The sequence below is a fragment of the Podarcis melisellensis genome (assembly GCF_964234715.1).
Source record: "Podarcis melisellensis genome assembly, chromosome: 11".
In the NCBI taxonomy this organism is placed as follows: domain Eukaryota; kingdom Metazoa; phylum Chordata; class Lepidosauria; order Squamata; family Lacertidae; genus Podarcis; species Podarcis melisellensis.
This window is the reverse complement of record NC_138543.1, coordinates 6,672,380-6,691,611: the sequence shown is the minus strand read 5'-3', so window position 1 is coordinate 6,691,611 and position 19,232 is coordinate 6,672,380. Positions and strand designations below refer to the sequence as shown.

The 19,232-nt window shown below is 43.2% G+C and overlaps 1 protein-coding gene across 3 annotated transcripts in view; it reads left to right on the top strand.

The window, feature by feature from the left end:
* The window catches only part of KIF27 (kinesin family member 27), a 33,425-nt gene that overhangs the window by 7,368 nt on the left and 6,825 nt on the right, over positions 1 to 19,232 (top strand). For 2 of the 3 annotated variants that reach the window (XM_081930389.1, XM_081930387.1), the window contains exons 4-14: positions 817 to 960; positions 1,759 to 1,959; positions 3,054 to 3,229; positions 3,903 to 4,027; positions 4,988 to 5,143; positions 5,753 to 5,958; positions 6,642 to 6,857; positions 8,443 to 8,550; positions 16,019 to 16,195; positions 16,743 to 16,958; positions 18,377 to 18,583. In XM_081930389.1, coding sequence (XP_081786515.1) covers positions 817 to 960; positions 1,759 to 1,959; positions 3,054 to 3,229; positions 3,903 to 4,027; positions 4,988 to 5,143; positions 5,753 to 5,958; positions 6,642 to 6,857; positions 8,443 to 8,550; positions 16,019 to 16,195; positions 16,743 to 16,958; positions 18,377 to 18,583 — 1,932 coding nt within the window. The remainder of the gene's footprint in view (positions 1 to 816; positions 961 to 1,758; positions 1,960 to 3,053; positions 3,230 to 3,902; positions 4,028 to 4,987; positions 5,144 to 5,752; positions 5,959 to 6,641; positions 6,858 to 8,442; positions 8,551 to 16,018; positions 16,196 to 16,742; positions 16,959 to 18,376; positions 18,584 to 19,232) is intronic. The other variant, XM_081930388.1, reaches the window with a different exon arrangement.

Below are 19,232 nucleotides of genomic sequence, written 5' to 3'. Positions count from 1 at the left end.
AATAATAACAAATTGGCTCCTAGTTCATTGACAGAATCTCATTGAAAATAACTAAAATATTAATAGTTGTTTAGTTCTGTGGGGCATCTTTGTTTGTGTGTTGCCAATTTCCCTTATATTTACAGTCTTATCGCTGTTTGGCTAGTGCATGATTCCTTGTTATGTATTGTGGTGACAGAAGGAATCAGACTACTGTATATCTCTCTGCATTCTGCCGCGGAGTGAAAAACTAAAAATTCTCAGCAGGGGTGTTATACAAGGGAAGGTGAAAGTGCAACTCCCATGCTGGTAGTTTTGAACAGCTGTTTCTGCTAGGTCACACATAGCTTGTTGGTCTACACTTCATAATAGTGCTAGACACAAAACCTGTAAAGAGAAACTCATTTTCCCATTTCAGCCAAGGTTTACTGTTCTTATTCTAGTCCCTATAGCAAAAAATAAATAAATAAATAAATCCCACATGAAACACAGATATATATAGTTGTTGTTTGAGCCAGTTTGATTACTTCATAGAAAAAAAAATCCTTGTTTTTGCTTCCTGTGACTTAAAGTCATATACTGTAATCAAAGGCAAAGCATTAATAACCTATAACATCCCTCTTTTAACTTGCTGTTGTCCTAGATTGTAACAAATACTAAGGGCTGTATTTAAATTATATATATAGTAGCTTTGCTTTCTAACAGTTGCTGTTCAGGTGGTAGAATAAAACATATCTAACTAATGGAGGAGTAAATACATTCAAGCTCCAATGTGCACTTTGTGCAAGACCCTCCATTTCATATATTTGGTATTCTTTTTAACCCCTTATTACCTAGCAGGCTCTTGCTACCGATGCAGAAGTGTTTAGTGAGAGAGAGCTTGAGATAAAAGTATTGCAAGATCAAATACAGAAGCTGATAAAGGAGAATCAAGAATATATGGAATTGCTGAAGGAGGCCCAAGAGACAAATAGGCTACAGGTAACTTTCCGTTGTGCTGGTTATTGGGGAAGGCTGTATGAAGTAATATTAAAGCTGTCAATCTTATATAAATGATTAAACCAACATAGTGGAAATAATCTTAACCCAAGGGAAGTAATCTGCAATGGACATTATCTGAAAGTCTTAATAGTGATATTCATGTTCATTTTAAAATGTAAGTATGTGTAGGATTGCAACCAAAGTTTGGGTTATGCTCTGTCAGAATTGCACAGTATCATTTGTACAGATTGCACAGATCTTTTTAAGGGTGTGTGTATAATGTATTTTGGTTTCTGAACTACATTTATAATAAAAGTTTAAATATTACATTCCCAGTCATCATACTGTTAACGCTTTGGTGGACTCGACTTGAATGAATCTCAGCATTGCAGTATCCCAACTATTTAATTCTTAGCCTGAGTTTTGTTAAGTTATATGGCAATTCTTAATGCTGTTAAGCTCACAGTTCTGTTTACTTACAGGCAAATAACTCTAGTGCTAAAACTGACAACACATCACAACATTTAATTACCAATTAGAGCAATCAGAACTTCTATTTATTATACTAACTCCCAAGATGTATCGATTCACTAGAAAGGAATACAAGAGAAATTCAGTATCTCAGCCAAATCTACCTCACAGTGTTGTTGTAGGTAGGTAGGAAGGAAGAAAAGAAGGAAGAAAAAATTCAGTAGCAAGAACTGTTCAGGCTCAAGTATTGGTCAGCGAGGGCAGAAATTACTTAGTTTTGCAATTTTGTCAGATGTTTGATAAATACATATTTTGTTTTGTTTAAAGAATGATAAAATGGTGGAGCAGCAGCTTATAATTGACCGGCTAAATGACAAGTTAGAGAAAATTACAAAAGCCTCTGCCTCCAGTGGTGGTTGTGGAGATGGACCAGCTGGTGTGATATCTTCAAAAAGACCATACAGTGTTCCTCTAACTAAACGTTTGGTGCAATCCTTTAATGCTACCGTGGGGCTGGATTCTCGAAAGGTATTTTTTATTTAACAAGTTGTATATAGTGCTTGATTGTAAGAAAACCTCTAAGCAGTTGAGAAAAATATAAAATAAAACATTAAACCATTCTCCACCACAGTAAATGGTTTATCTGACTTTTTGAATGCTACTTCTCCAACCATATTGAGAAAGTTTCTGGTAGCTTGCAGGTTTGCAACTTCATCTTTAGTTGAAGAAAACCATCCTAGAACAGAATTCCTCCCCTTGGATTCAAGAGGCAGGGCAAAGACGGCAGATCTCCTGATTCACCTGGAAGGTTTTTAAGAACATTAGAAGAGCCCATCTAGTCCACAGTAATGTTCTTGCAGCAGCCAGCCAGATGCCTATAGGAAGCCTGCCAGCAGGATCCGAGTACCATACCACTCTCCCCACCTGCAATTCCCAACAGAATCCAGAATATTCTGGTATTGGAGGCATACAGCCTCCAACAGTAGTGGCTGAACAAAGCCATCGTGGCTAGAAGCTATCGATAGCCTTATTCTCCATGGATATCCATTAAAGCAATCAAAGTTGGTGGCCATCACTATGTTATGTTTTTATCTTACACTATGTTACTGTTTATAGGCTGCCTTTTGGCCAAAAAATGCCTCCAAGACAGCTCATAAAGAGTAACAAACAAATACAGGGTGGAATTCAGTATTGCGCTATGGTGAACATAGTGACACTGCAAGCATTACAACTTGCCAGATGGAACGACGCCCCACTTCCCTATCCTGCACCCCTCTGGAGGTTCTGCTAATACCATCGCCATCACAGCCCTAGCCAATATCTGGTTAGTATGTATGATTAGGACTGTGGAGACCTAGGCTCAGATCCCCATTCAACCATGAACCATGAACAGGGTACGTGCACCAGTCACACCCACTTAGGCAAACCTATCTCACAGGTTTGTTGAGAGTAAGATGGGCAAGTGAAGAGAACTCTATACCTCACTTTTTATTTTGTTCTGTGTATATCACAATGTTCTTTTGTTGCTATGGCCGATGGCTGAATGAATGAAGTTTCATTCATTCATTCATTCTGTACCCCACTTTGAGTTCTTTGGCAACCATTTTTTTACATCTCTAAAGGTACACACAAGCCCTCCAACATATTCGCTCAACAGAGTAATGGCTGGATTTCGAACCCGTAGCCAAATAGTGTTGGATCATGTAGAAGAACAAGATGAAGTTCTTCATTGCTGTTTCTCTGATCACAGTGATGAAGATGAAAGAAATGCCAAGAACAGAAAGAGAACCCTATTTAGGTACATGTTTTGTCCTGTTTTATGCCTGTGTATTTAGGAGGAAATACTGGCCTACTACAAACCTGGGTCAAAATGCATATTATCATTATGCTAGGCATTCATACGAAGTTGAATGTACAGGTGATTAACATTGGAGTAGCTCCAGGTTGTAACAGAGATGTACTTGAATAAATAGGGCTGGACTGTTAAATATGTGTCTTTTAGCACAGGGCATTAAGTTGAGGTGGGTATAAGGCAGGAACAGTGGAATTCTAGCTCTGCACCAGTAGAACAAACCAGAAGAAAACTTAGCTACAAAGGGACGTCAAAGCGTTCAGTGTAATTATTTTTAGTAGTACCCAACCCATCTGGCTGGGTTGCCCCAGCCACTCTGAGCAGCTTCCAGCATATATTAAAAAATATAGTAAAACATTAAACCATAAAACACTTCCTATAAAGGGCTACCTTTAGATATTTGCTAAATGTTATATAATTACTCATCTCCTTAATATCTGATGGGAAGACATTCCACAAGGTGGGCGCCACTACCCAGAAGGCCCTCTGCCTGGTTCCCTGCTTATGGATTTGGCAATCATGTGAAGCATTGCCAGAGAAAAACACCTCATGCATGTGGTCTCAAAACTGTATTTTTAGGGTTTAATCAATTAAAATGCGTGATTTAATTTTACTCTAGACGCTCCTTAAATCGTACATGGACACGAAAACAAGCTCCTCCCAGCTCTACACATGAACCAAAAGAGATGCAGCACAATTCCATTTCACAAAATGAAAACATTTTACAGATGGAAACTGATACAGGTAAGGAAAGGAAATGGATGCTACGATGCAAAAACATTTTCATGTATCATGCACTCTACTAATAATTATTAGGGACAGACATTAGGGTCCAATGAGTAGCATTGGTCTTGTAGTGTGGAAACATTGATCAGGATCTGTAAGATTAATTTGGGAGTGTTGAAATTTGCCCTAGGGTGCTAACCTATTGTAATCTTTACAAAACAAAGCAAAAAATACATAAAAAGGAATAGAAGTTGCCACCATATTATTATTTATTAAATTTCTATTGTTGTTTAGTCGTGTTCGACTCTCCGTGACCCCATGAACCAGAGCATGACTTGGAAACTCTCACTTTCTTCTCAAAGCTCCTTTTTTATGTATGTCCATGGAGTTTTCTTGGCAAAATACTGGAGTGGTTTGCCAGTTCCTTCTCCAGGTGGATCACATTTAGTCTAAACTCTTGGCTATGACCTGTCCGTCTTGGGTGGCCCTGCACGGCATAGCTCATAGCTTCTCTGAGTTATTCAAGCCCCTTCGCCACAACAAGGCAGTGATCCACGAAGGGGTAAATTTCTATACCACCCTTCATTTAAGGATTGCAGTATCTACTTCACAACATTGATTGCTCATGTTCAAATGCAAGTGGCATTGGATGTGCCTTTTACCATGTTCTAGCACAACATACTACCACAAACATATTAACCAGTGTGGCACAAATTGTTAACCAAGGTCTGTACCAGGTGTGGGGAAGTGGATGTGGCAGGAGGACTGGATTCTGAGTTGGTTCACCCTCTGTAGACGACTTTGACAAGTGGGTGGTGTCTGAGTCTCCTCTCTTGTTCAAAAATATAAATAAATTTTACTTCCTAAATGTGTAATCTATTTTGCTCCATGGGTGCTAAAGCAGATTTGTAGCTAAAAATCTCTTTAAGCTCTGAAATGAGCTGTACATTCTTTAAAAGATGATTCTTTTTTTCCGAGGTGCTGATATTGAATGTATTCAGAAAAGTCAAATACTGAATAGGCAGAAATTGAAGAACTCAGAACTAAAGCTTATTGCTGCTAAGCAAAAAATGAGTGAACTGGCCCTTAATATCAGAATGAAGGAAGAACTTATTAAAGAGCTGGTGAAAACAGGTAACTGGCTTTTGAAAGCTGAATTTTATAAAACTGGAAACATGTCAAAAATGATACCTTAATTACTGTTACAGTCAAACCTTGGTTGTCGAATGTAATCCATTCCGGAAGCCCGTTCAGCTTTTGAAATGTTCGACAACCAAGACTTCTGATTGGTTGCAGGAGCTTCTTGCACTTAAGCAGAAGCCACAGTGGATGTTTGGCTTCCAAAAAAGTTCAAAAACCAGAACACTCACTTCCAAGTTTTTGGTATTTGGGAGCCAAAACGTCCCAAAGCGTCCCAAAACACAGAATTGATAACTTGGCACTCTATTCAAGGAAATCATCCATATGCACAAGGAGTTCCACTTATGCAACAGAACTTCCTCTCCTCGCCCCATGTCCGTGGGTTAGTAAGTCCATTTCAGTCTAATAAAGTGGTAGGTGGGGAGGACACCACACAACTTGGAGGAAAGGGTGGTTCATATATATGTGTATACAGAGAGAGAGAAAGATTAATAGGTTTGTGGGTTTTTTAAAAAAGGGGAAGAAGTTCCTTTTGAGCAGTGAGCTGCTACATTGTCAAAAGTTACAAATGATGCCTTTGCTTTTAATTTGTGGATGTTTAAGGTAATGATGCCCAATCTGTAAGTAAGCAGTATTCACTGAAAGTAACACAACTTGAGCACGAAGCAGAGCAGGCCAAAATGGATTTAGCTGAAACACAAAAGCAACTGCAGGAGCTAGAGAACAAGGAACTACGAGACATTGCTGAAAAAGCCAGGTTACAAAAAGAATTCAGAAAGAAGATGGATACAGCAAAGCTAAAAGTACAGGTATGTGTAGTTGGGATTTCCTTACATGGCAAGATAACGTAGGATCTTATGTATTCCATTGTATCAACTTAATGATAGTATTCTCTCAAACAAATAAATAGTTTAGGGTTTGTAGAGCATGGTGGCTTAGAAACAGAGCCATTGATCAGGAAGTCATTGGTTTGGAATTACTAGGTAGCATCTATTTATACCACTTCCTGTATTGGTACCACCCACAATTCTCTTTCAGACTTGCAGCACATTTCCATCTATTCTGCATTTTGTTTTATTAGCCAGGTAATTTCTTGTATAGCCCAGGTGTATGTGCCATATAAAACCAGCAATGCAAATTTAACTATTCACAAGTGATTTCCCAGGCAATGAACTACTTTTTTGAATATGCAGTGTTAATAAATTCTGCTTCTAGGCAAATACCCATCGCCTTCGTTGATGATATTTATACATCACAGTACCCATTACTCCCCACCCCATGCAAGACTTGGTTTATGTTCTGCCTACCTGTTTTTCTTTAAAGTATTTTGTACAGCTTGCCTTTCTACTTAAAAAACAACAACTCTGCAAGGAAGCTTAACAAAAGCCACATAGGTAATCATATTAAAGTGGTCCACTTTACAATTATAAACAACACAATAATAGTACAATACAGTATAGCAATATGGACTAAACTGGCTATGTTGCATTAGGACTTGCAAAGAAAACAGCAAGACACCAAGAAACTGGCATCGCTGTCCACCCAGAATGAGAAACGTGTAACTGAACTGGAGCAGAATGTCAGTCACATGAAAAATCAACAAGCCCAGCTTCAGAAAAGATTGCAAGAGGAGAGTGAAAAAAAGAAAAGCTTGGAGGCAGAAATTCAGCAGGGCCAACTGCAGATAAAGGCAAGATATTTCATTTCTGTATGTCCTCATAAAACTGTAATACTGGTTTCATAGCCTTCTGTGAGACATATCTTTGGCACTTTTCCAAAGTACTAAGACGATTTTTGTGTCATTTGTAAACCAGGTAATCCCTGGTTCAAATTTCACACCGGCTCTGAATGCACTAGGAAACCTAGGCAAATTGTTGTCTCTCAGGATCACCACCCACCCGCCCTGAGTATGAAGTACAGTGGTACCTCGCAAGACGAAATGAATTCGTTCCGCGAGTTTTTTCTTCTTGCGAGTTTTTTGTCTTGCGAAGCACGGTTTCCCATAGGAATGCATTGAAAATCAATTAATGCGTTCCTATGGAAACCGCTTGCCGGGCTGGTGGTGCGGAGAAGGGCTTTTCTCCCCAACGCAAGCCTTCAGGACAGGTCCAGGAACAGAGGGGAAGGCGCGCTGCGCTTCTCCTCTGTTCCCGGAGCTTGCGGGGCTTGCAGTGAGAAGGGCTTTCCTCCCCACCGCCAAAATTCAGAACAGCATTCTGAATGTTGGCGATGGGAAGGAAAACCCTCCTCCCACCGCAAGTCTTCAGGACAGGTCCGGGAACAGAGGGGAAGGCGCGTTGCGCTTCTCCTCTGCCCCCGGGCCTGTTCTGAAGGCTGGCGGTCCACCGCCAGCCTTCAGAAAAGCCATCCGAAGGCTGGCGCGGAGAGAAGGGCTCTCCGCCCCACCACAAGCCTTCGGAGCAGCCTTCCGAAGCCTGGCAGTGGGAGGAGGTCTCTCCGCCCCACCGCCAGCCTTCGGAGCAGCCTTCCGAAGGCTGGCGCGGGGAGAAGGGCTCTCCGCCCCACCGCCAGCCTTCGGAGGAGGTCCGAGGGCAGTGGGGAAGATGCGCTGCACTTCCCCGCTGTCCCCGGAGATTTCCCTATGGGCTTTCGTCTTGCGAAGGAAGCCCATAGGGAAATTCGTCTGGCGAAGCACCTCGAAAAAGAACTCTGAGGATTCTGAAGTGATACATACACGTCTTTTCCTGATATTTATATTTTGAAATACTTGTAACCCATCAGTTTGTTTTAAGACTCATATGTTAGAACTCCCAGTGCTGTAACAAATACTTTCTGTTACTAAAATAACAGACATTAACTACCAGGCTAGATTCAAGGGGCTGGTTCTGGTGTAGAAGGTCCTGTACAGCTTGGGACCAGGATATCTAAAGAGTAGTCCCGTTCTTTATATGCCCAGTCAACCACTGCACTCTGCAGGAGAGGGTTTCCTGCAAATACCATCTTATTAGGAGGTCCGTTCCACACAATATTGGATTTTGACCTTTAGTGTTCTGTTGAATATTAAACAGGTACCGTCTCTGTTATCTTTTCAGCACACACTAAAGACCTTCCTCTTTAAACCAGCCTTTTTCTTTCCAAAGCTGCATCTGTACTGGAATTGTTTTTGGATATTTTAATTATTTTATTGCTTGTCTGATTTCCGGCCTGGGCTCCTATGAGAGGAAAAGCAGGATATAAATTTAATAAATATATATATAGAATAATAACTAAACTTTAGTTTTCCTTTCAAAAACTGAGCTAATGTGTAAAAAGGATTCTTTCTTTACTTATAGGAGCTCCAACAAAAGACAGAGCAGCAGGAAAAGATTCTAAAACTAAAAGATGAAGAAATTGCTGAATTTAGGAGAAAAAACTCATCTGAAACCACTCAGCAACTGCAGGTATGCAATATTTTGTAAAGTTGGCAAGTTGAAATGCTACTGACTGATTTTTGAGGCAGAAGCATCTTCCTTTACTAGGATCTACTGTAAAGCTCAAGGGCTGCAACTTGTTAACTTAATTTTTTAAAATAGAAATTCACAAGGAAAAAATGCTTCTCTAATTGAAAACAACAACAGCAAGATAATACAGTGTTTCAGTTATTTGGCGTGCTTAATCAACCAATTTTTAACTGTACCATTAAAAACCCTCTGGTTGATTAAGCAATTACTAAAAAGCTTGAGATGCAATTCTTAACATGTACACTACCCTGCAAGCCACACAGATGGAGACTATGTTGACACGTAGGGCTTGAAATATGCAGGATTCTTTTTTTGCAGAGCGCTTTTATATATAACATTTTGCAAAGGTGCATTCCTTCTGACAATAATGTTGTTTAACACAAAAGTTGCTGTTTGTGCTGTGTGGACGTACAGGTGGGCATGTTTACAAAGTAATCTGCATCAATGTTTTATGCTCCCCTCCTCTGTTAACACAGAGCCATCCATATATACCTTTTCAACAGAAAAGGGTGGGATATAGTATAGGGTGCCTTTTACGGTTGCCACTCCTGCTGCTCTAGGGTCATTCCACGCCTCGAGTCTGACACTTATTGCCTAAATCCTTTGGTTTCATTCATAAGAAACTTGTTAGACATTTTTAAAGTACAAAAATAAATGAATACATTTTTTTCTTGCTGATTCAGAAAGGTCATATTGCATATAGTGGTCAAAACAGCATCATTGACCATATTACATGTACAGTGGTACCTCGGGTTACATACACTTCGGGTTACAGACTCTGCTAACCCAGAAATAGTACCTCGGGTTAAGAACTTTGCTTCAGGATGAGAACAGAAATCATGCTCTGGCAGCGTGGCAGCTAAAGTGGTGCTTCAGGTTAAGAACGGTTTCAGGTTACGAATGGACCTCCAGAACGAATTAAGTTCTTAACCCGAGGTACCACTGTATGGGAAACAAAATAGCTTTGACCATATCATTGCAGAAGTGTTTTACATACAAAAATGAACAAGGGCTCTGAGAGGTATTTCGTTTTTATTAAATAATCAATAAAACTTAATTTTTAAAATAACTTCAGATGACATTGTAACATAAGAAGGTACAATTTTAACTATTCTCACAAATGTGTGAGTTATTTCAGGCCCAAAGAGCCCTTAAACCTATCCAAAAAAAGTAAAAAAAAATGTAAAAAAAAATACTTCAAAATCTATTTATTTTATAACCACAAAAAACACCCTCCTTATTTTTAAAACATAACAGGTACATGGTTAGCCATGTACTTTTGTTCTACAACAAAAGTATGATACACATGTTAGTTTTTTGCGCACTATGGCTTATCAAACCTACCGGGAATAAAATTACAAATATGCACTTTGAATGGTCGGTGACCCTTTTCTGTGGCACTTAATACCATTTGTATACCTTATTTTGAAAAAGTCAACTAGCTTTATTTTGATACCAAAATAAGCCCTATCGGTTGAAAAATAAGTGAAACAGGATTTTTTTTTCTAAACTGGCGCAGAAATTGCATTAGCCTAAATCGTGCAAAAATCGAAATTTTCTAAAAATTCTGTGCCCAATTTATTTGAGGTTATCTGATAAGTATCTACAGATAAATTTTTTTGAAGAAAATGTGAGTCATGAGAGCATGGTTGATGTCAGGGAACTGCCATCGGAGAGAGAGGTGGGGGAAAGGCTCCAGGAGAATAGGAGAGACTCTACAGCAGAAGGAGGAACCAGCAGGGGGAGAGCAGGAGTTCCAGCGGAAGGGGAATCGGAGGGGAGGCTCTGGGATACTTCTAGTGAGAATAGTGCAGAGGTAACAAGACCCCCGTTAGCAACTCCCACCCTTCGCCGGAAACTGTCACGCAGAAAGTCACGAAGGCGCATGTCCGTCAAACAGCTTTTATGTTGGAGTAAATTCCGTAGACGCCCACTGTCAGATTCTACCAGCGACTGACGGAGTCATGCTTTGGGGACTCCGTTAGTGCCTGGGTTTGGTTGACCAGCCAAAGCCCAGAGGGATCAAGCTTTTACGCACAAGCAGCTCATTATCCCATCACAGCAATCTGACAGTCTTTGAAAGCAGCTTGTGCAAGCAGAGGGCATCATGAGCGAACCAGCCGAAACCGGAGGAGCAGGAGTTGGAGCTGGAGCAGGTCCAAGCCTGGAAGAAAGGTACAGGGCGTTGGATGTCCAGCTCGCGCTGCAAACGGCGAGGCTCGAGGAGAGGAGGGCTCAAGATGCGGATAAGGGGAAAACCGCCCCACTTGCCAGAAAGGTGCCTGGATTGGTGCAGAAATTTGGGGGGGATCCCAGGAACTATCAAGCCTTTAGAATGGAGATGCAATATGCTCTCAATCTACTGTTTGATGACTTCCCCGATGAGAACTCTAGAGTGGCGTACGTGATTAGCCATCTAGAGGGAGGGGCGAAGGACTGGGTTCGACCCCTGATGGCAGCCAATAATGAAATCTTAAAGGACACGAGGAAGTTTTTTCGTGCCATGGACCTGATGTTTTCCAGCGAGATTGAGCAGGGGGTGGTGCGCAGGCAGTTGATGGCGTGCAAACAGGGGAGCCGATCTGTACGTGAGTACTGGACTGAGTTCACTATGCTGATTCATAGACTGGGGTGGGATCTGGCAAGTGAACCTATTCAAATGATGTTTGAAGAAGGGCTCTCTCCGGCAGTGAAAGATGAACTTTCCCGGGCGCCCAGGGCGGAGTCTATGGATCAGCTGACTAAATCTGCTCTGTCCATAGGAGCGCGCCAAGAAGCAAGAGCTTTGGAAAAGCGGGAAGGAAAAGGGGAACGTTGGAAGGACTTCCGCATTCCAGAGATTCCGGAGCAGTCTTTCCCGCCAGCAGAGCCGATGGAACTTGGAACAGCGTGTGCGCACGCAGTTTCAAACACCAGTGAAGGGCGGAAGAAGGAGGGAAAGAGTGCCAAGAGATGTTATCTCTGCCAACAGACAGGGCACTTTGCCAGAGTCTGTCCGCAAAGGAAGGAATGGCAAGGGATGGCGGGAACTGTTGGGGGGAAGGAGGAAGGAGAAACCGAGGAGCAAGTAAAAGCCAACGCCTGGCTGCCAACATCAGGGCACAGCAGCCAGGCCAGGGAGTAGTGAATGTGCCCACGCCGGAACCTCCAAGACCAGCGCTTGTGATAGAGGTGTTGCTGGAACTGTCAAACGGACACCCACTAAAGATAAAAGTGCTATTGGATTCAGGCAGCTCCTGTAATTTCATGAGTAAGGAGTTTGCAGCTGAACACCAGATACAGACTATCCCATTAAGTAAGCCTTTGCAGGTGACCACGATTGATGGGAGGGAACTGTTGGGAGGAGAAGTGAGCCAACAGACTGTACCAATGATTATGAGGGTGGCAAGACACACAGAACTGATAGCGTTTAACGTAGCCACCTTGGGAGGAGCTCCCATTATTTTGGGAATGAGCTGGCTGGCACTACACGATCCGCTAGTAGGCTGGCATCAGAGAGTGGTTTCCTTTGGATCAGCACATTGCCTAGAACACTGCAAGGAGTGAGAGGGTCAGGCAGGGGCCAGGGCCACTCTAGCAGGGATGGAAGTGACGGACAAGGGGAAGGTGCCACCACAATACGCTGATTTGATTGACGTCTTTAGCGAAAAGGAAGCAGATAAACTGCCCCCGCACAGACCCTTTGACTGTCAAATTACCTTACTCCCAGGAGCACAATTGCCAGTGGGCAAGCTGTATGCAATGTCAGACAGTGAGATGCAGGAGTTAAGGGAGTTCATTGACAAGAACCTCAAACGAGGTTTCATCAGAGAGTCACGAGCGGTGGGGGGCAGCCCAGTGTTCTTTGTGAACAAAAAGAATACGGGTAAACCCAGGCTGGTGTGTGATTTCAGGGCCCTAAATGCTATGTCAGAACCAGTGACTTTCCCTATGCCTAGAATTGATGATATTCTGACACGGGTGAGAAAAGGGAAAATTTTTACCAAGCTGGACCTTAGGGGGGCATATAACTTGATACGTGTGAGAAAGGGGGATGAGTGGAAGACCACTATGTTCACCCCCTTGGGGGCTTTTGAGTACTTAGTTATGCCTTTCGGATTACAAGCAGGTTCGGCCTGCTTTCAATCATTCATGAATCACGTCCTGGGGCCATTGCTCTACAAGAACTGCGTAGCGTTCTTAGATGACGTCCTGGTGTACTCAGAGAATGAGGAGCAGCATGTGCAAGATGTTAGAGAAGTACTGAGCAAACTGCGAGAAAATCGGCTGTGGGTGAAACTGGAGAAGTGCCAGTTTCATACCAGGGAGGTGGAATTCCTGGGGTACCGGTTGTCTGACAAGGGGTTGGCCATGGATCCCAGCAAGGTTCAAGCAGTACTGGAACTTTTGCACGTGGATCTACAGCAACCAATGAGAGTAGAGACTGACGCGTCAGACCGAGCGGTGGGAGCCGTGCTTCTCCAGCCGGGAAAAGATACGTCTGAATGGAGACCGTGTGCATTCTTCTCGCGGAAGTTGAACAAATCCGAGAGGAACTACACAGTATACGACCGAGAACTGCTCGCCATTCATGAAGCATTCCGGAGATGGCGGCACTTGCTGATTGGGGCGCAGCACAAGGTTCAAGTCCGGACTGACCACAAAAATCTGGAGTACTGGAGAACAGCCCGAGTGCTGAACCAGAGACAAGTGAGATGGGCCCAGGAGTTCTCCAAATTCAACTTTGAGATTCGTTACGTGCCAGGCTCCGAGAACGTAAGGGCAGACGCTCTTTCCAGGAAACCTCAGTACTTAGAGGGGGAGGGCGCGCCTGAGGCAAGGCATGTAATCCCTGAAGACCGCTGGGTGTGTGGGGCGGCATTGGTGGGGCAGAGAGAACTGTTAGAGGGTACGGAGAACGACGAATACGCCCAAGAGAAACTCAGAGAACTCAGGAGGACAGAGGAGAACACAGGGGGGTTTGAAGAAAAGAACGGGGCGCTGTATTACAAAGGGGCACTGTACATACCCGATGGGGAACTGAGGGGCAGAGTACTCAAGCAGTTGCATGATAACCCCACAGCGGGGCATTTTGGACAGCACAAAACCATGTGGTTGGTTACCAGGGAGTTTTGGTGGCCCAAGGTGAGGGAGGACGTACGGAAATATGTCAGGGGTTGCGACAGGTGCCAGCGAGCGAAAGGGGAGAGGGCGGCGCCAGCGGGGCTCTTACAACCCTTACCCACACCAGAAAGGCCATGGGAGGCAGTCTCCATAGATTTTATGACGGATCTGCCAAAATCCAAGGGCAAGACGGCGGTCATGGTGGTGGTAGATCTATTAACTAAGATGTGTCATTTTATAGCCTGTTCACATGCGGTCACAGCGGAGGAAACCGCCAAGTTGTTCGTAGAGCATATTTTCAGGTTGCATGGCGCCCCCTTGAGGGTGGTCAGCGACAGAGGGAAACAGTTTACTTCCAGGTTCTGGAGGAAGCTTATGAGCTTACTGCACGTGGAAATCAATTTCTCCACTGCCCGGCACCCAGAAACAAATGGGCAAGCGGAAAGGGCAAACGGGATTTTACAACAATACCTGAGGTTTTATGTAAAGGACCGAGAAAATGATTGGGTAGATAAGTTACCTCTGGCCGAATTTGCCTACAACAACGCGGAGAACGTGTCCACAGGGATGAGTCCCTTTCTGGCAAATTATGGGTGTCATCCCAGGGCATTTCCAGGAGAAGGAGGGGAGAGGTGGAGGGTGCCGGCGGCGGAACATTTTGTTGAAGAGATGGAAGCGATCCACCGTCAGCTTCAACTTAACTTAGAGAGAGCCAAGGAAGAATATAAAAAACAAGCAGACAGAAATAGGAGGGAAGGTGAAACTATAAGGGTGGGAGACCGGGTGTGGCTATCCACCCAGGGACTACCGTTCAAGGGAGGGTGTAAGAAACTGAGACCCAAAAGATTGGGACCCTTTGAGGTCATACAGCAGATCAACCCAGTAGCATTCAAACTCAGACTGCCCAGGCACATGAAATTGCACCCAGTATTTCACAGGTCATTACTGTCGCCGTACCGAGAGGGACGTGAGTGGGGGGAGCGTGAGAGAGAGGGCACCCAAACGCCCGTGATAGAAGAGAGAGAACGCGACATGAACGTGGCAGGAATCATTGATTCCAGGTGGAAGGGGAATCAGGTGGAATATCTGGTAGAATGGGAGGGGGAAGTAGAGTCGGAAAACACTTGGGTACCCGCGGAGGTAGTCAACGACGAGGTTTTAATAGAAACATTTCATCGGCGTTTCCCAAAAAAACCGCAACCCGTGGCACGATTTAGAAGGGAACACTTTGGGACCACCGATGAGGAAGGAGAGTTTGAAGGGTTCCCAGAGTCAGGGGTGGGTGAGGAAGCCGACTCCAACGAAGAAGAGGAAGACGGGGAGAGAGACGGTACGCCATGGCTAGAAGTGTTTGAATCCTCGGACGACGAGGAGAGTTCCTTCAGGGGCTTTCCGCCCTCACCGCCAGTGGGAGAGGAGGCGGGGGGTGAAGGGGGCCCTGGGGGGGAGGTGGATGTCAGGGAACTGCCATCGGAGAGAGAGGTGGGGGAAAGGCTCCAGGAGAATAGGAGAGACTCTACAGCAGAAGAAGGAACCAGCAGGGGGAGAGCAGGAGTTCCAGCGGAAGGGGAATCGGAGGGGAGGCTCTGGGATACTTCTAGTGAGAATAGTGCAGAGGTAACAAGACCCCCGTTAGCAACTCCCACCCTTCGCCGGAAACTGTCACGCAGAGAGTCACGAAGGCGCATGTCCGTCAAACGGCTTTTATGTTGGAGTAAATTCCGTAGACGCCCACTGTCAGATTCTACCAGCGACTGACGGAGTCATGCTTTGGGGACTCCGTTAGTGCCTGGGTTGGGTTGACCAGCCAAACCCCAGAGGGATCAAGCTTTTACGCACAAGCAGCTCATTATCCCATCACAGTTGAGTATTAAAATCAGGTGATTTGGCATGTAATGACCCTCTAGAAAGAGACTCCATACGGTCATAATGTCCCTATTGTAAGTCTGGATCCAACTGAGTGTTTTGGGTTTTTTTGTAATTGGTCTGTAATTGGTCTGTTTCATATGAAACTGTCCTTTTACTGAGGTTTTCCAATGTGTAGAGTTGATTGATTATCAGCTTATTTCATTAAATTAAATATCTAGATGGCAGTTCAGTACTTAGTCAACTGAAACCGAACAACTGTCTGGTCTTAGTTTCTTCCCTTCTAGACATGTCAATATTAGGTCTTGTCCAAGAAATCTGAGATTGTGCTATGTTTTTTTTAATGTGGGGAAAGTGACTTTGTTGAAGACCATGTATCTGATAATATATTTATGAACATATACAAGATTCCTCTGTTTTCTTCCTTGCCTTGATAAAGAAATTAGAAGAGAAGAAGAAATGGCTGGATGAAGAGCTAGAGAAAGTTTTGCATCAGCGGCAAGAGTTAAAAAATTTGGAGGAAGATTTAAAGAGACGAGAAGCTATCATTTCCAAGAAAGAAGTGCTGACACAAGAGAAGAGCCATTTGGAAATTAAAAAACTGAGATCCAGCCAGGTGCCTTATTTTTGTAATAATACTTCCTGCTGTCTAATTGAAGAGGTGCCATGGACGCTCCCCAGCAAAACAAATGCACATGGCAGATAGCTAACTCTTTGTTGTCAAAGCTGACCACTTACAGTCATTTCTACGACTCACACGCACCAGTCTTGCATGTAGGCAGCTATTCCCAGGTCTCCACTCTATGGAGCAGTTGCAGCAACAAGAGGCCACTTCCCCTCCATCAGTTTATGTATCTTTCCCCCAAAGGCGCCATGCATGCAGCCTAAGACTGCTTGGAAGTTGCCTCTGCTCTGTTACATTCAATTAGCTCTGTTACATTCAATTAGCTCTGGATCCAACCCTATACTGTCAGTGAACTTTGGAAGGCTTTGTGTGTTAGTTGCTAGAACTTCTGCAGGTGCAGAGTTTCCATAGGCATGATATATACCATATTCATTGTATTGTTTTGTAATAAAACACTCTCTAATAAAGTGGCTTTTATGTTCTATTTCGGGGAGGGGTTATCCTAAAATAGATTTTGTTTTCACTTGTGGCTTTATAGGCCCTCAATAAAGACAGCTTAAGATTATCGACTCGTCTGAGTATGCTGAATCAGGAGTTGTGTGACAAAAATATGCAGCTTCAGAGCAGTAGCACTGATGAGCAAGAAAAGATTATGGGAGAGATCCAGGCTCTACAAAAGGAAAGGGATCAGCTGTTGAACAGAAGGAATAGTGTGGATGAGAAACTGAAGAATGGCCGAGTGTTGTCACCAGAAGTAAGTAAACTTTTCCATTCAGTTAAGCACAATTATCAACCAATCGGAATGACTCTCTTATATTAGTGGTAGTTAAAGAGCTAGTGTTTGGAAATGCTAAAACAGAAATGAATCCCAGAGTTTTTCAAAACACAGTTTAAAAAATAATTGTGAGGATACATATCTAAATAACACTGAATTCAGTGCATACATACATTGTAGTAAGGTCATTCAACTCAATGAGACTTAATTCTCAGGAAGCATTCAGAGCACCAGGATGTACTTTAAAAGCACAATTTTAGAAGTCTGACATTGAAGTGAACCTACATGAGGAATAGATGCTATTACCACTTGTATCTCTGGGCTGATTATCCTACATGAAAATAATTTGGGGCTTTTGACCACAGGTTGGCAGTACGAGAAATCTTATTTCATGCTGACAATCATGTGAAGGATTTTTCATTATATTGCAAAATATCCCAGGGGAAAGCAACCCTATCAAATAGTATTGTCACCACCTCTAAAGTCCCCAAACGTAGAGGCAGGGGAAGCCCAAGTTGTTTCTGGGTTCTTTTGGCTCTTGTCTTTGTGAATCCCAACAGTCTGGCCACTGTCTTTTGAGCCCCAAGTCCAGTAGCGTATGACCAAGCAGCCATATACCAGATTCAGAGCCAGGCTTACCTTAAAAAGCCACACGAAGAGTAAATGAAATATTTTATTGAGGTTACAAACAACAGAATAAGAACACTTTACCAATAAAAGGCACTTAAGGAAGGCTCACCATGTAAACACACTTTTGGGAATTAAAGTACAGAGCAAAATAACAAAGCTACCGGTAGCTTGCCTCACCCTAATCACAGCCATTAAAGCAAGCTGCTTCAGGCACATGTGGCTGTTGCAATACATGATCCTTCATCTGATTGAAGGCCACTAGATCCGGGTCAAAAAGATCTGGATATAGAAGGTTATATTTTCCTTTAGCCAATCAGGGTGCAGGGGCATATTTCCCTAGCATTAGAGGGTGTGCATGCTGGAAGACAATGCAGCTACTCTGTGGATTTCAGCGCAGTCATTGTGATCTGGACACAATCTTGCATGGGGCACTCACACATGTGGCAAAATGGACTAATTAATGGATTAGTCTGCAACAGCCTGCACCCAGAATCCTAAGTAAAAATTTTAAACTGAGCCAAAGAACTGGGGATTCCTTTACACAGCTTAATTTAAACTATATACTGTATTTTTCCATGTAAAAGACAATGTTTTTTGCTTTTAAAAAATTAGCAAAATCTTCTATATGCCATTTAGAAAACATGGTCATATGCATGTTGTTTGCAATGTATTTTGAACATTGACAGATTTTAATAATATTTCAAAACTTTTCCAATAGCCTTCTGCTGTGAACCGTAATGATTTGATAATCTCTGCTCTCTTGCCAGGAGGAACATGTTTTATTTCAGCTTGAAGAAGGGATTGAAACCTTAGAAGCTGCCATCGCTTACAAGAATGAAAGTATCCAGAATCATCAGGACTCCATCAGAGCCTCCTCTCAAATCCTCACACAGAGTGAGGCCAATGTGATGGGAAAGTTGGTTTCCTTGTCTGCTACAGAGCTGAGAGCAATTCTTTTAAAGTATTTTAATAAGGTTTGTTGTTTGAACAATTTATAACAGAGCAAATTCTGAACATTTTTTCTGCTGGCATAAAATGGCTTCATGGAGAACTTTCTTTTGCTAATTAGTGATGGTTGTGAAGATATTTAATTCTGAACAGGGTGTATTTCATACACACTGTATATTCTGAAGCATGGGTAGGGACATGAAGCCCTTGTTCTCTTTTCATGGGCTGGTGGTAGGAACCCAGAAGAAGAAAAGTGTGGTAGTGAGAAAGCAATTGAGGGTGGAAGGGGAAAGAGGGGAAGACCTCTGCAAGCGATCAGGTAAAAGCTCAGGCAAGAATGATGTTGCCCTGTCCCGGCAGCCCACTGTGAGCAAGGGTGAGAAATAGGGATGTCAGAAAAAAGAAATGCGACCGTGAACTCTGGCCCTAACCACTACCGGCTGTGGCCCCTAACAGATTATCTCTGAGGCAATGTAGCCTTTGAGAGAAGAAAGATAAGATTACCTTGCAAACTATGAGTGATATGCATTGTGTAATACAGTGGTGCCCCGCAAGACGAACGCCTCGCAAGACGAAAAACCCGCTAGACGAAAGGGTTTTCCGTTTTGGAGGCGCGTCGCAAGACGAATTTCCCTTTGGGCTTGCTTCGCAAGACGACAGCCCATAGGGAAATCT